Raw genomic sequence first — 15688 nt, forward strand, 5'->3', positions numbered from 1 at the left:
TTCTTCTCTTCCTGGTGGAAAACAAATATCAGTAGCCACCTGCTGACTAAAATAAAAATAACACACTCCTTACACGTTAAAAAATAATAATAGCAAGCATATCACTTTGTATTCACAGTGTTTGATCCCAGTGAGCTATTATATAGCTAGAACAAAAGTTTTCTTTCTAAACAAAGCATATACTTTCTAAACAAAGCATATTTTTAGACACAGTCAAGTGAACTGATTTCTAAAGGACTTGAAATATTGAAGATGTCACATTAGCAGCTAACCCATCAAATGCAGCAACTTACACTGCAATTTACTAGTTAACAGTAGTAGTCTGCTTTCTAATCTGCATCTTTGCATTTTGTGCCTATTAAAAAAAATCCCCTCCCATGCCTTTTTTTTGTCCTTAATGTATTCACTTTAAAGCCAGTGTACATTGTGGTGTATGTGTTCTCAGGACAAATCAATCTGGGGAGAAATATTTGATCAGTCGAATTTGTACTTCTCTGAATGTTTTATGTCTGTATCTGTAGTCTTTTGTGTTGATCTCCTGTTCTCCTAGTCAAAGGTGGTTTATTTTACAGAGAATTAAAAATATCATGCCATTTCTAGTAGTATGAAGCAGTTTATTTAGTGATAATGGGATAAGCTAGTATTGAGATACAGCAGGGCAGGATCATGAGCTATGTCTGCTAAGCTCTTCCACCTCGTAAGCAGAGACATTGAGCAGGAGTGAGTTCATGTGGTCATCTCCCAGAGATGCAGTCTCTTCCCTGCTTGCTCTAGAAGGGTGGTGGTTCATAGCAGGTTTCTGCCACCTCTGGTAGCCATGCTCCCCGCTCCATAGTGCCTGACACTCATTACACGTCAGACAGGAATGGAGACCAGCTCTGGCCATTCCCTGCCTGCTTGCCCAAATCTGGCTCCAGCATGCCTTCCTGAAGCTGAACGGAGACATCCGTTTTCCCCTGTGGGGATATGTACTGCAAAATGTGGCCTGTTGTGCTGAGGTTTGATGATTGTCCAAATAGGGGATGGCACCAAACAGCATTATGTTTTGTTGCAGACGGAGAAAGCCGACCGGCGTCAGAACTTTGTCTCCCTTGCTTTACGTAAGCGCTACAGCTATCTGACTGAGCCTGGAATGAGTGAGTTGCTCTTAACAAAGTACTAAACCATATATACGTGATTTTTCATAAGAAGAGACATTTTTTCTATAAACGTTGTATTTAGTGTCACTTTAAAAAAAAAAAAAAAAAGGGAAAAAAAAAAAAAAACTCTTGGATGGTCTGTGAAATCTTGTGTTGTGAGAGCTTGAAGAATCCTGACTGGCAAATGACGTGCTAATTAAGTAGAAATACATCCTTTTAAATGCTATATAGCTCCAGATGAGTAGGGTTACAAATTGCTTTCAAAATGAGTCTGTTCCTTTTCCCTAAGGGAGCAATATGCAAAAGTTCAGCAAAGCTGGAAAATGCCATTCAGATAAGTGTTTAAAAGTTTAGATGCTTAGCCAAAACAGACTCTCATATTTTATATCTCCCTCTTTTCTCCTCCTCTTCCCTTTTTCCTCTGTTCCCTGCAGATGCTTTTTATTCCTTGGCACCACACATTGCTTCCTCTTAAACTCTGTACTCCTTTACTAGACCCATGGCATCACTTTCCTTCCCTATTAAGTACAACAATGCATTCAGCTTAGCTTTTCTTCCTTCACCTCCCCTGCTTGCAGTTGAATGCTGTTGTTCCCCATTTTCAGACTTTTCCTGTCTCTTTCTGCCTCATAACTTCTCAGTTGCTACCCTGCAACAGACCCTTTGATATAATTCCGTAAATCCATAGACAAACTTCGTCAGGTCTTGGGAGTTTCCACTGGATGGCTGCTCCTTAATTATCCTATAAGATCTGTGGCTTCTTTGGATCAGAATATATCCAGAATATATTACACTTCTCAGGCCTGGAAGAAGACTTCAAGCATATAACATCTGAAGAAGCTATCAGATCTACTGAGACATCTTGATGGACTGTTAAGGTACTGTCAAAGGCTTGTTGGGAACCGAGAGACAGGGAAAAGGAAGCTGCTTGAAAGGAGCTTGACTGTGTATGTTGTTTACAATTACTTTTTCAGGCCTCATTGGAAGAAAAAAAAAGTCTTGTGTTTATTCACCAAAGGTTCATTAGGTCTCATTTGCAAAAAGTGGAAGGAAAAAAAAACAAATGCACTTAATGAGCTTTACGCTAGGAAAAGGTGTGTTGATATAATAGAAGTCCCCTGCCATTCTTTAATTGTTGTATCACTATTGGCAATGGGTTCTACTTGTGGCAGTGAGCTACCCAAAAAGGGTATGCAAACATTACTGTATTTGTCAGGAAAGATGGCAGACAGGCTTTGGCTATTAGTCTGAGTGCCACCACCTCCTGTGTACACGTAGCATGCAGTCATCAGCCACCACCACCTGCAGAATGCTGGTGCGAGGGGAGGTTGCAGGTTTAGAGGCGCAGCTCTTCCAGAGCGTGTGCACACTACCCAGCACAGAGCCAGCATGGCTGTCGTGGCTGCTTTACACTACAGGGTGTTAGCTCTGTTGATCAGAGATGAGTGATGAACCTCTCCCTCCTTCCAGCAAATTCAGTGGCACAATTCGGCAGTTCTGTAGTAGCAGGGGTTGGGCTGTTTTCTGTCTCAAGCTCATGCATGCACACTGAGAGTTTTCTTTTTGTTATTGTTTTTTTTTTTCCTCTGCACCTCATTGTCAATGCCAGTGCTAGTGCAGAAGAGAGTGAGGAAGGTGGGGTATTCCCCTGCCTACCTGTCCTTATCCCTGCTCTGGAAAAGTGGCCAAAGGACCCCTCTGCCCTCCCCAGCAGTGAGGTCTCCTACAGAAGAGGAGTGGGTTAAACCTGCTCAGTGCTCACTGTTTGCTTGCAGCTGAAGAGCAGCAGGAGCAGGGCTGAGCTGGAGCTCCTTGTGTGGGTTCACTCAGTGCTTTCAGTTACCAGCTGCAAGCAAGGAAATGCGATTTGGTGCACAGAAGGTAGTAACATCTGTTTCCTGATAAAATCTTGGATACAGAGTGATGGAAGCTGCTTTGGCCAAGAGCATCCAGTAGCCAAAAAGGGCTGTTATGAAAAACCACTTCACTTTTTAGAATATTATCCCACTCTAAATTCTGGCATGGTTGTGGGAATTTCTTTGCTATTTCAGAAAGTAAAATGGCCTGGTTTCATGCTGTTTCAGTTGTCATAGCTTCACATGCTGGTAAATCACTCCATTTTCTTTGTACCAGTTCTTCTTGACCGTGATACAGAGCACAGAAAAAGCATCATAGACATGTCTGAATTCGTGATTTAACAGGAGAAAGAGCAGTTAAAAGGTCAGCCTGTTGATTTGATTGCCTTGCTAATCAGCTGTGGCACAATGGCTCATCACAGTGCAGTGGGGTCCCTCTAAAGACATTCCCAAACATGAACTGCTGAACAAGTTGTTTTGATGTTGATTCTTCCCTGAATGATTTTGGGGTTTTGGTTTTTACACTTGGGACTGTATGAACTTCTGGTGACCGTTAGCAGTTGCTGATAGTTAATCTTTATAATATAGTTCATTTCATGAAGTACACAGTGTTTTCTTCTTTGAGGGAAGAAAGTATGTTTGTGCTTAATAATAAAATTGCAACGAGGATGGGAAAGTGGATCTTTCTTGAAATAGGCTGTGCCAGTCAGGCCTCATATTCAAGCTCTCTTCAACTTAAATGTTCTAATATTGCAGTATCACCAGCCATCCACATCAGCTTCTGAGCTTCGATTGGCTTTTATAGGACCAGCATATTTCTCCTTGCAGGATATGGACCTGTGGTGTACTGAACACTTATTTGCTATTGTACGTGTGTGTGTGCTTTAAGTTTAACAGTTCACTATTAGCCTTGCTAAGCTTCTTTCACTGTAAGTTACTGTCTGTCTATAAGACAGATCAAGTAAGTTTGACAAATTATTAGTGTAACTTCAGAGAAAGGTGTGTTGAAGAAGTTGCTTGAATATTTCAGCCCCATTTCTAACTCCAATGTTAAACAGAAGGAAAAAAAAAAAATGAAAAAAAAAAGTCCTTTAAGTTACTTTCAGTGTCAACTCTCTGAATGTTACTGCTGTATCAGAGGATATGTATGCTGTAATGGGATTCCCAGAAATACTGTCTTCTGGCATGAGTATTTCCTGTGATGCAAAATGTATTTGATGATGATTCTGTTCAAAATGCCTATGAATAAGCTGAGTGTTCTGGGGGATGACAACAGTTAACAGGTTTGTCCTTGCCAGGAAGTTTTTGCATAATATATTGTTCTTTGACTGCTTTTCTAATGTTACCTTTTGAGAAATGCAAAGTTGAACAGGTCTGTCTTTGAGCTGATGCAAGAAATCTCCTCAAAAGGTACCAAGACACTACATCTTGTAGAAAAAGTGTACTCTTCTTTTAATGGCCTCTTGTGAAATGTTTTTTTTTTTAAGGTTTACATATTTGTGCTTAATACAGCATACAAAATGTATTAATGTGTGCTCGTTTTGACATGATATATTGTGCATGAATGAAAACTGATTCAGTTGCTTTGCTTGCTCACGTTTATCATATATCATACTTTCCATATTTGATGTATGACATATGCTTCTTAAAATCATTTCATGTAAAGTTTTACTTTAGTTTTTCCAACCAAAAGGAATATCGCATGATAAACAAATGCAAAAGTTCCTTTTCTTCATTTATTTTTATTGTTTTTTTAAATATTGACTCAGAAAAGCTCTTGCTCTTATTGGCTTTGTGAGTGTGAAGCATATCCGAATTGTGCATGGGAGATAGAGATTTGAATTTATTCCAGTTGCTTCACAGTTTGCACATCAATTGCCTGTCACTTAAAGGAATTTTGGGTTCTGCATGAAATAGTTCTTACTGGTTTAAAAAATAAAATAAAATTAGATATATAATGTCTTGTTACACAGGTTTATATTTTGTATAGGTTCAATATCTGAATAGAATGACAACAACAGAAATAATTAAAAGGATAATTCTAATAGTTGTGCAATTCAAAGACATACCTAAACAGGCAAAATAGAACTGATACAAATATTTCAGAATTACGACATCAGAAAGTCAATAGGAAGTAAGAGAAGAATTTTTGATGTGGTTTTTATTTTTACCTTGTGGATTCCTTCTTTGTGTTTTCTGTTCTTCATTTTTTGCAGACTTGGTTGCAATGTGCTTTCTGTCTTTCATTTTACGTTGCTTTTTGTTTTGAACCAATTGTCAGTATATGGTTCATTCCTATTTGTTTATTTCCTTTTTAATCTTCTTTTGCCTCCTCCATCCCAACTCATGCAAACAATTGTATTTGCTTTTTGTAATATTACAACGTTTACTGACCAATTTTCTTCTCTGGTCTCTCTGTTTTTCAACCATTTTTGTTGATTTTATGTTTGATTTTAATTTAACAATTTAAGAAACAGTTGAACGGAGTGCAGGAGCAACAAGATCCCTACCTGCTACTTACTCATACAAGCCATTCTTTTCAACACGGCCATATCAGTCATGGACAACAGCTCCAATTACAGTGCCTGGGCAAACCAAATCAGGCTTCACTTCCTTATCAAGCTCTTCCTCTAACACTCCTACAGCTTCCCCATTAAAATCAATATGGTCTGTTTCTTCTGCTTCTCCAATCAAATCCACATTAGGAGCTTCTACCACATCTTCAGTTAAATCTGTTAGTGATGTAGCATCTCCGATTAGATCATTTCGGACAATCTCTTCACCAATAAAAACTGTGGTATCACAGCCTCCATACAATATACAGGTTACTTCAGGCTCTTTCGTCAGAGCTCCTGCAGTGACAGAAGCTGCTAGCCTAAAAGGGCTGGCATCCACTACCACATTCCCCTCTCGGACATCTCCAGTGACTACAGCAGGGTCTCTCTTGGAGAGATCATCCATAACCATGACGCCTCCAGCATCCCCCAAATCCAACATTAACATGTACTCTTCAAGTTTGCCTCTTAAATCGGTCATCACATCAGCATCCTCACTTTTATCGTCCCCTCTAAAGTCAGTGGTGTCACCTGCTAAGTCAGCAGTTGATGCTGTTTCATCCTCTAAGGTCATGATGGCCTCGTCTCTCTCGTCGCCAGCAAAACATGTAGCTGGGCACACAGATGTACCATTGCTTAATGGATCTGTGTCACCTCTGAAATACCCATCTTCTTCCAACCTAATAAATGGATCCAAAGCTGCAGCTGTTTTTCAAGACAAGATCACTGCAGCTGCACATTCTGCAAGTTGTGCTGCTAGCGCAGTTGCTGACACAGCTGAGAGAGTGTTTTCAACTGCTTCAACAATGTCATTTTCTCCACTCAGGTCATTTGTGTCTTCAGCACCATCAGCTTTCCAGTCAATAAGAACTCCTCCTGCAGGTGCTTTGTATACAGCCCTTGGGTCAATATCAGCAACTACCTCATCCGTAACTTCATCAACAATAACAGTGCCAGTATATTCTGTAGTCAATGTTTTGTCTGAACCAGCACTAAAGAAGCTCCCAGAGTCATCTCCACTTACAAAATCAGCTGCTGCGTTGCTGTCACCTATTAAAACATTGACTACAGAGGCACGCACACAGCCTCCCTATAATCGAACTTCTTCTCCAATAAAATCATCCTTGTTCTTAACACCCTCTGCTCTCAAATTGTCCACACCATCTTCTTTATCCTCCAGTCAGGAGATACTGAAAGATGTTGCTGAAATGAAGGAGGATCTAATAAGAATGACTGCAATACTGCAGACAGATGTCACAGAGGACAAACCGTTCCAACCCGAGATACCAAAAGAGGGTAGAATTGATGATGAAGAGCCCTTTAAAATTGTTGAGAAAGTAAAAGAGGACTTAGTAAAAGTTAGTGAGATACTGAAAAAAGATGTGTGTTTAGAAAGTAAAGGGTCGGCTAAAGTATCCAAAAGTGATCAAGGACACCTATCTGAGGATGACTGGGTAGAGTTCAGTACAGAGGAGATTGATGAAGCGAGACAGCAAGCTTTGACAACTCCTATATCTGTTCCAGAGAAGGTCCAAATTAAAACTAAAACCATGTCGGAAAAGGATTATAACTTGTCAAAAGTTATTGATTACTTAGCAAATGATATTGGTAGCAGTTCATTAACAAACATAAAGTACAAGTTTGAAGAGGGGAAAAAAGAAGGTGAAGAGAGACAAAAACGCATTTTAAAACCAGCTATTGCTTTGCAGGAACATAAGCTTAAAATGCCTCCAGCCTCCATGAGGCCTTCAACATCAGAAAAGGAGTTATGTAAAATTGCAGATTCCTTTTTTGGAACAGATACAATTTTAGAGTCTCCGGATGACTTTTCTCAACATGATCAAGATAAAAGTCCCTTATCTGACAGTGGCTTTGAAACAAGGAGTGAAAAGACACCTTCTGCCCCACAAAGTGCTGAAAGCACAGGACCCAAACCCCTTTTCCATGATGTACCCATCCCTCCCGTCATTACAGAAACAAGAACTGAAGTAGTTCATGTAATCCGCAGCTACGAACCGTCATCTGAAGAAATTCCAGAACAGAAAGCAGAGGAACTACCAGCCTCGAAACCTGCACCTACGTTTATGGAGCTGGAGCAAAAGCCTGCTGGGTCTATTAAAGAGAAGGTTAAAGCATTTCAAATGAAAGCCAGCAGCAGTGAGGAAGATGACCACAAATGTGTCCTTAGCAAAGGTGTCCGAGTAAAAGAAGAAACTCATATCACTACGACGACTAGAATGGTTTATCATAAACCTCCATGCACCGAAAGCACATCTGAAAGAATTGAGGAAACAATGTCTGTTCATGACATAATGAAAGCCTTTCAGTCTGGACGTGACCCTTCCAAAGAACTAGCAGGTCTGTTTGAACATAAATCATCAGTAACATCCGATGTTAGCAAGTCTGCTGAAACTTCACCACAACATGCAGAGAAGGACAGCAAAATGAAACCCAAACTGGAGCGAATAATAGAGGTCCATATTGAAAAAGGTAATCAGGCTGAACCTACTGAAGTGATTATTAGAGAAACAAAAAAGCATCCAGAAAAAGAAATGTATGTATATCAGAAAGACTTACCTCGGGGAGATATTAACTTAAAAGAGTTGGAAAAACATGATGCTTTTCCTTGTTCAGATGAACAAGGTCAGCAAGAAGAAGAGGAGCTCACAGCCGAAGAGTCACTTCCTTCTTATCTGGAATCCTCTAGAGTTAACACTCCCGTGTCCCAGGAAGAAGACAGTCGCCCTAGTTCTGCTCAACTCATGTCTGATGACTCTTACAAAACACTGAAGCTTTTGAGTCAGCACTCAATAGAATACCATGATGATGAGTTGTCAGAACTAAGAGGGGAGTCTTACAGGTTTGCTGAGAAAATGCTTCTTTCAGAAAAGCTAGATGTTTCTCATTCTGATACTGAGGAGTCAGTTACTGACCATGCTCTACCCCTTAGTGCAGAGTTACAGGGGTCTGATAAACGATGCAGAGAAAAAGTAGCTACTGCCCCCAAAAAAGAGATTCTCTCCAAAATCTATAAAGATGTTTCTGAAAATGGTGTGGGTAAAATGTCTAAAGATGATCATTATGATAAAGTGACAGTGTTACACTATACTGGAGATGTTAGTAGTCCAAAACATGCGATGTGGATGCGCTTTACTGAGGACAGATTAGACAGAGGTAGAGAAAAGTTGATATATGAAGACAGGGTGGACAGGACTGTTAAGGAGGCAGAAGAAAAACTGACTGAAGTATCACAGTTTTTTCGGGATAAAACAGAGAAGTTGAACGATGAGCTACAGTCTCCAGAGAAAAAGCAGCATAAAAGAAATGGTAAAGAAATACATTCTAGCCAGAGCTCTGCCAGCAGCAGCCCTGAGAAGGTTCTGCTCTCTGAATTACCAGCGTCCGGTGATGAATGGAGTAAGGCAAAGCAATACACACATGATGGGAAATGTTTTCCCAAAGTGGATGAAAGAAAAGTGTCCAGTTTGCCCAGCAGTCCTGAAAAAAGGATATTTGTGCAACCAGCAGAGGACTCTAAACAAACTATGGAACACAAAGGGAGTGCTCAGCAGACTGGAGTACCTGAGGTTTCACAGACTGGATTTCAGCTGAAGCAATCAAAGCTCAGTTCCATTAGGCTAAAGTTTGAACAAAGTATAAGCCCAAGGAGTAAGGATCTAACTCAAGAAGAAAAAAAACTGGACAGTCAGTCCAAAATTCCAGTAAAGAAATTGCAAGAAAGTAAGTTACCAGTGTATCAGTTTTATTCCAGAGAGAAACATGCAAAACAAGTAGAGCTCGTTGATGGGAGCGCAGCTTTACAGAAAGAGGTGAAAATACAGGAAGATTTTGTTCCAGGTAAAGGAAAAGCTATAGAAGACTTTTGTGCTTCAGAGACACAAAAGCAAAGAACTGAAACGAGTAAAAGTGTGCCAGAATACTTTTCAGAACTGCAGACAAAAGACCTGGTGTATGGCTCAGACTCAACAAAGGGACACTGGGACAAAAAAATCTATAGGACATGGGAAAGTCCTGGAACTTCTAATCATAAAACACAAAAAGAAAAACTTTCACATGTACTGGTTCCAGATACAGTAAAAGAAAACCATGTTGATCATGTTGAAGCTAAAACTGACAAAAAAAGTGAATTTATCACTGTGACAGAGCACAAATTGGCAGCAAATGGAATTCATTCGGAAGAAGTGAAGGAACTGACTGTAAAATCTCCCTCAAAAAAGGTCTTATACAGAGAATTTGTTGTCAGGGAGGGAGAACATAACGGTGAAGTAGCTGATAAAATATCCAAAAGGAAAGAAGAAATTGCTGTGTCCCATATTCCAGTCAGGATTGTTGAGGAGAAGAGAGCCATGCTTGATGGAGTTTATCAACTTTCAGCTAAAGTATCCCAATCAGCTGTGATTAAGGAGAAAGTTGAGAGACAGATTGATTATGTGGAAGATGATCAAATAAAGCATTCAGAAATCAGAAAAGTTACCAAGCAGCAGAGCTCAATAGGTCTAAGTCCTCCTGTTGAGGAAACTGAGTTGTCCCCTAGCAAATCACCAGATTCTTTAGAATTTAGTCCAGGAAAGGAATCTCCTTTGAGTGACTTAGTTGACCCCAGTGCCAGTGATTACTTGAATAAAGTTGCACCATTAGTAAGTACTGAGGGAGTGAAAGAAATTAAGACCTTACCTGTTTATGTCAGTTTTGTTCAAGTAGGAAAGCAATATGAGAAAGAGGTGCAACAAGGAAATATAAAAAAAATTGTCAGTCAGGAGAGTAAGACAGTACAAGAGACAAGGGGGACGTTTTACACAGCTAGACAGCAAAAACAACCTCCTTCTCCGCAAGGTAGTCCAGAAGATGACACCCTAGAACAAGTGTCCTTTATAGATAGCTCTGGCAAAAGCCCTTTAACACCAGAAACACCAAGTTCAGAGGAAGTGAGTTATGAGTTTACATCTAAAACACCTGACTCACTAATAGCATATATCCCTGGCAAGCCCAGTCCTATACCTGAGGTGTCTGAGGAATCAGAGGAGGAAGCAGAGGCTAAGTCAACCTCTGTAAAACAGGCAGAAGTTGAGGAACCACAAACTGACAAATCACTACCTAATCATATAAATAAGGACTCTAACAAAAGACCAAAAGGTAACAGAGTTGCCTACATTGAATTTCCTCCTCCTCCACCACTGGATGCAGACCAAGGCGAGGCAGAAAAGAAGCCCCACTATTCCACTGAGAGTGAAATGGAGATGACAGAAGTGAACTTGCAAGATGAACATGACAAATACCAACTGGCTGAACCAGTTATAAGAGTGCAGCCACCGTCTCCTGTGCCACCGGGAGCAGATGTCAGTGACTCCAGTGACGACGAATCTCTCTATCAACCAGTTCCGCTTAAAAAATATACATTCAAACTGAAAGAACTAGAAGATGACCAGAAAGAAACCTCAAAACCCAGAGCCCCCGAAAAGGTTGAGAAACAGAAAGAGTTAGGACATCCCACTTCTGGGAAACCTAGTGAGTTTGACGTTGGGCTTGATTCACCCCAGAATGATGTAGTGCAAAATGGGAATAATAATGACCAGTCTGTCACAGAGTGTTCCATAGCAACCACTGCAGAATTCTCCCATGATACCGATGCGACTGAGATTGACTCTCTTGACGGTTATGATTTGCAAGATGAAGATGATGGTTTAACTGAGAGTGATTCTAAACTTGCAGGTCCAGCAGTTGAAACCAAAAAGGACGTATGGACTACAGAAGGTATTCTAAAGCAGACTGATCGCTGCTTTAGCCAGAGTAAACTTGAAGTCATTGAGGAGGAAGGCAAGGTAGGCCCTGAAGAAGACAAGGTGCCTTCGAAGGGTCAAGCTTCTGAAAAGGCCGGAGATAAAAGCGAACAGAAGTCAGGGGCACAGTTTTTCACTTTGGAAGGCAGACACCCTGACAGGACTGTGTTTCCCGATTCGTATTTCAGTTACAAAGTAGATGAAGAATTTGCAACACCTTTCAAAACAGTGGCCACTAAGAGTCTAGATTTTGACCCATGGTCCAATAACCGAGGTGACGACGAAGTGTTTGAGACTAAATCAAGGGATGATGAGGCTAAGCCATTTGGTCTGGCAGTGGAAGACAGATCTCAAGCAACAACACCTGATACAACTCCAGCCAGAACTCCAACAGATGAAAGTACGCCAACTAGCGAGCCCAACCCCTTCCCATTTCATGAAGGGAAGATGTTTGAGATGACTCGCAGTGGTGCAATTGACATGAGCAAGAGGGATTTTGTTGAAGAAAGACTCCAATTTTTTCAGATTGGTGAGCATACTTCTGAAGGGAAGTCAGGGGACAAGGGGGAAGGGGATAAAAGTACAGTCACTGCCATCACACAGCCACAGGCAGGGGACAACACTGTAGAAACAAACCTAGAGAGACCAGTAGAAACAACAGCAGATGAACATAAGCCCATCATCCAGGCCAGTGGAGATTGCATGGAACAAACACTTGGTAGTAACTCACTGGAAAAATCATCGGCAGCAGTAAACGCTTCTAAAGTTGATCCCAAATTGCGCACACCAATTAAAATGGGAATTTCTGCTTCCACCATGACTCTGAAGAAAGATGGCCCTGGTGAAGTGCCAGATAAGATAGAAGCTGTGATGCCAAGTGGTCAGGGATTAGAAAATGAAACCGTAGAAGCGATTACGAGTTCAGCTTCTAGCCAGACAAGCTGTAGGCAAACAGAAAACACTGAGTTTCCAAAAGATAATTTTAATAACAACAACAATTTGGATTCATCTGCTGTCCCTACAGATGATATTACCTGTAATATAGTGCTAAAAGAACATTTGGAACCAAAATGTTCCCTGCAGAAAGCTAATCAAGCGAAAAGCACTTCAGGAAAAGGTACAGGGACAACACAAGGACACAGAGTAAGAGATAAGCAAAAAGCACACGGAGAGCAGCAAAAGTCAACAGAGTTGGTAGGGACTAGAGGAAAATCAAAACTTCCTGTAAAGGCCAGCTCAGTAAAAGAAGTCTTGCCACAAAATAATGTCCAAAGCAATGCAGGGAGTAAAGTGAGACGGGCTATTAAGCCTGACAAAGCAAAACAAGATAATTCTCCTCCCTGTCTAGAAGCAAGGTCTAGGATTCCTGTAAAAAATACACATAGGAGCCATCTAGCTAGAAAACCTCCAGCCCTGCCAAAACAAGAGCAGGTAGAGAAAGAAAAACCAAAACAGCTTCCTTCTAAATTACCAGTAAAGGTAAGATCTACCTCCGTCACAATGACAACAGTTAAAGTAAGAAAAAATCAGCTTAGGGAGGTATGTAAACATTCTATTGAATATTTTAAGGGAATTAGTGGTGAGACATTAAAGCTTGTGGATCGTCTATCTGATGAAGAGAAAAAGATGCAGTCAGAGGTCTCTGATGATGAAGAAGACAGTACATCAAGGAACACATCATTATCAGAAGCTACTCAAGTTTACCAGCCTTCCATTACATCGAAGTCTGCTAGAGATATGAGAACAGAGGCAGCATCTATAAAATCAAAGATTGAAAAGGCCGACAGTGAGAGGAGGAGGAGTAAGAGGACTGGTGAGAATGAAGGCAGTCAGGTTTCTGGAGCTCTCATGGCTCACCTCGTGGAGATCAAGCCTAGTTTGTAAAACTTTCAACTTGTTGATCCTAGTGCATGAACTGTTGTGATTGCCTGTGGAGTGACTTAACCGTAGTTTTCATTCTGTCATTGTCATCTGTATGTGCTGTCTTACACTCTTCTTTCTTCCTTTAAACAAATCCTGTACTGTAGAAAGCTAGTGAAGCATGCCAAAGACATTGTTGTAACTCAGAAATTGAAAGTTTTCTTTTGTGACAGCAAATTTGTTCTGTCAAAGTTGAGAAAATAGATGTTAATCTGGACTTGGTGGTTTCCACCAGTAAATGAACAACTTGTGTACAGTCTAATGGCTAGATTGTCAGCATGTTTGGTTTCATTACACGACATCATGTAGTTTGACATTTGGCTTTACACAGGTGAAAAAATGTGCTTTGTAGGTTATTAGGACACACGACCATTCTAGTAAACAATATAATCACCGGCAACTTAGTTGAATTAAAGCTATTATTTATAATAAACTATTGTCCGGTATTATGGTTTTCTGTGCAAAACCCTTTTAATCGAGAAATTGTAAATCACAGGTCCACAGAGTCCATGTGAACGGACAGATATAAGGATGGCAATTGTAGCCGATCACCTAGGACTTAGCTGGACAGGTAAGCTTTTCTGCTTTTATATTGAAATCAGCTGTTACATTCTTAGGTAGTCTTTTTACTAAAAGCTGCAGCAAGTCCCCCATCAGGAGAAGGCCTCCCTTCTCTTGAATTTGCACTGAACCCAGCCTCCCAAAATATTCAGCAGATTGCTTGGCAAAGATGCCCAATACAAAATAGCTGTGAAGAACCGTCTTACGGGCTCACAATAAATCAGACAGAAACTGACAGAGCAAACAGTTAAAATGATTCATCTCCCAAGATGTTGCACTCAAATAGTTGAGAGAATCTTATCTGCTCAGGGTCAGGGCTGTCTGTGTCTCGGGACAGCAAATTCGCCAGAGCACTGGAACTTGCAGGGGTCCCAGCAGCTTGGTGCCATGAGGGGTTGCCTTGTCACACACCCACTGTACCCTCCACACACTGATGTGCAGAGCTGGCCCTTCGTGGGCTTATGGGTGCAGCAGCCAACTCTCCCTGGGCATAGGTGATCACAGTGCTAGTGCTCGAGCTGCACAGCAAGCTCGCAAATGAATGATGGTCACCAGAATAAGCACATTATCAGTGAGCAGTGACGAGGCCTCCACGGAGCTTTACTTCACTCTGGTTAAGTGTCTTACTGGGTGTAAACACAATAATAGCTCAAAGAGATGTGATTGAAAATTCAGAATTGTGCCTGTCTTAGGAAATTAAAGTGTAAGTGTATAATGCCACGTTCATCATTATCTGTTAAGATACCCATTTATGTCAGATAGTCTTGTCGATGTCTGTGTGATCTAAGAAAGTTAATATTTCTAAGCCTGACAGGATAATTGAGAGATATATGCTTTGTTTGGTATTTTTGTTGTTTTCTTTTTTTTCCCTTTTTTTCCCTTTTTTTTTTTCTTTTTGCTATATAGAACTGGCAAGAGAACTGAATTTTTCTGTGGATGAAATAAATCAAATCCGAGTAGAAAACCCAAATTCTCTTATTGCTCAAAGCTTCATGTTATTAAAAAAATGGGTTACCAGAGATGGGAAAAATGCTACAAGTAAGTTCAATTAGTTACTTCTGTTGTTTGTAAATTATAGCCCGTTCCAAATGTTGCCTGTTCTAAGTAGGTTAAATTGAAGAAAACATAATGAACTTCTTTCACAAACCACTAATGGAAAAAAAAAAAAAAAAAAAAAGTTTTAGTTATATTTTTACCAGAAGCCAGAGATGTGTCATATTTATTCAGTACATATGCAGAAAGAAATAATATGTTCTCTACATCCATAATTGATGGGACAAGTAAGAAACTTAAATTCCAGCAAAGGAAGTATTAGGGAAAACTTGCCAGTAGCAAGGAATGTGAAACATGGAAATAGGCTGCCTGGAAATTTAGGTAGTCTCGCAGTACTGCAGGTTGTGACAAGGCTATACCGTTCTGTAAGGAGTGGCGGGTGTGACTGGGACAATGGATCTCTTTGAGGCCATGTTTCAGGGCAAATTCTGCTATTTTTATCTGTGCTTGAACTGCTCAAATTGAAATAGAAGGTTGATTTTTGCATTAGGTCAGTGGTGTTTGTTACAGTTGTCTAATCCACAAAACCCTACACGGTATTTGAGTCAACTTGGATCTTTTGCACCATAAAAGTTACTGTGTTTTTGTAACACAGGATTATTGTAAATGAGATTTCAGGAGGTACTGCATGAATAGCCTTACATGCATTATTATCTACGTGGCTACCTGTTCTGTTCCTCAAAGTAGAATGGTAACAAGGATATGTATGTTCCCTTTATGTTCCAGTAAAAGGATATTTTGTTTCAGTAGTAAGTAAATATATTGTTTAAGAACTCCCTGACCTTATTCTTTGTGGTTCTTGTGTT

At 40.4% G+C, this 15688-nt stretch overlaps 1 protein-coding gene across 17 annotated transcripts in view; it reads left to right on the forward strand.

Moving 5' to 3' along the window:
- The window catches only part of ANK3 (ankyrin 3), a 357107-nt gene that overhangs the window by 316724 nt on the left and 24695 nt on the right, over nt 1-15688 (forward strand). For 13 of the 17 annotated variants that reach the window (XM_035329362.1, XM_035329363.1, XM_035329366.1 and 10 more), the window contains 4 exons: nt 1055-1136; nt 5467-13161; nt 13765-13839; nt 14736-14867. In XM_035329362.1, the coding sequence (XP_035185253.1) occupies nt 1055-1136; nt 5467-13161; nt 13765-13839; nt 14736-14867 (7984 nt within the window). The remainder of the gene's footprint in view (nt 1-1054; nt 1137-5466; nt 13162-13764; nt 13840-14735; nt 14868-15688) is intronic. The other 4 variants (XM_035329373.1, XM_035329375.1, XM_035329374.1 and 1 more) reach the window with 1 other exon arrangement.

Source organism: Oxyura jamaicensis, chromosome 6, assembly GCF_011077185.1.
Source record: "Oxyura jamaicensis isolate SHBP4307 breed ruddy duck chromosome 6, BPBGC_Ojam_1.0, whole genome shotgun sequence".
Classification (NCBI taxonomy): domain Eukaryota; kingdom Metazoa; phylum Chordata; class Aves; order Anseriformes; family Anatidae; genus Oxyura; species Oxyura jamaicensis.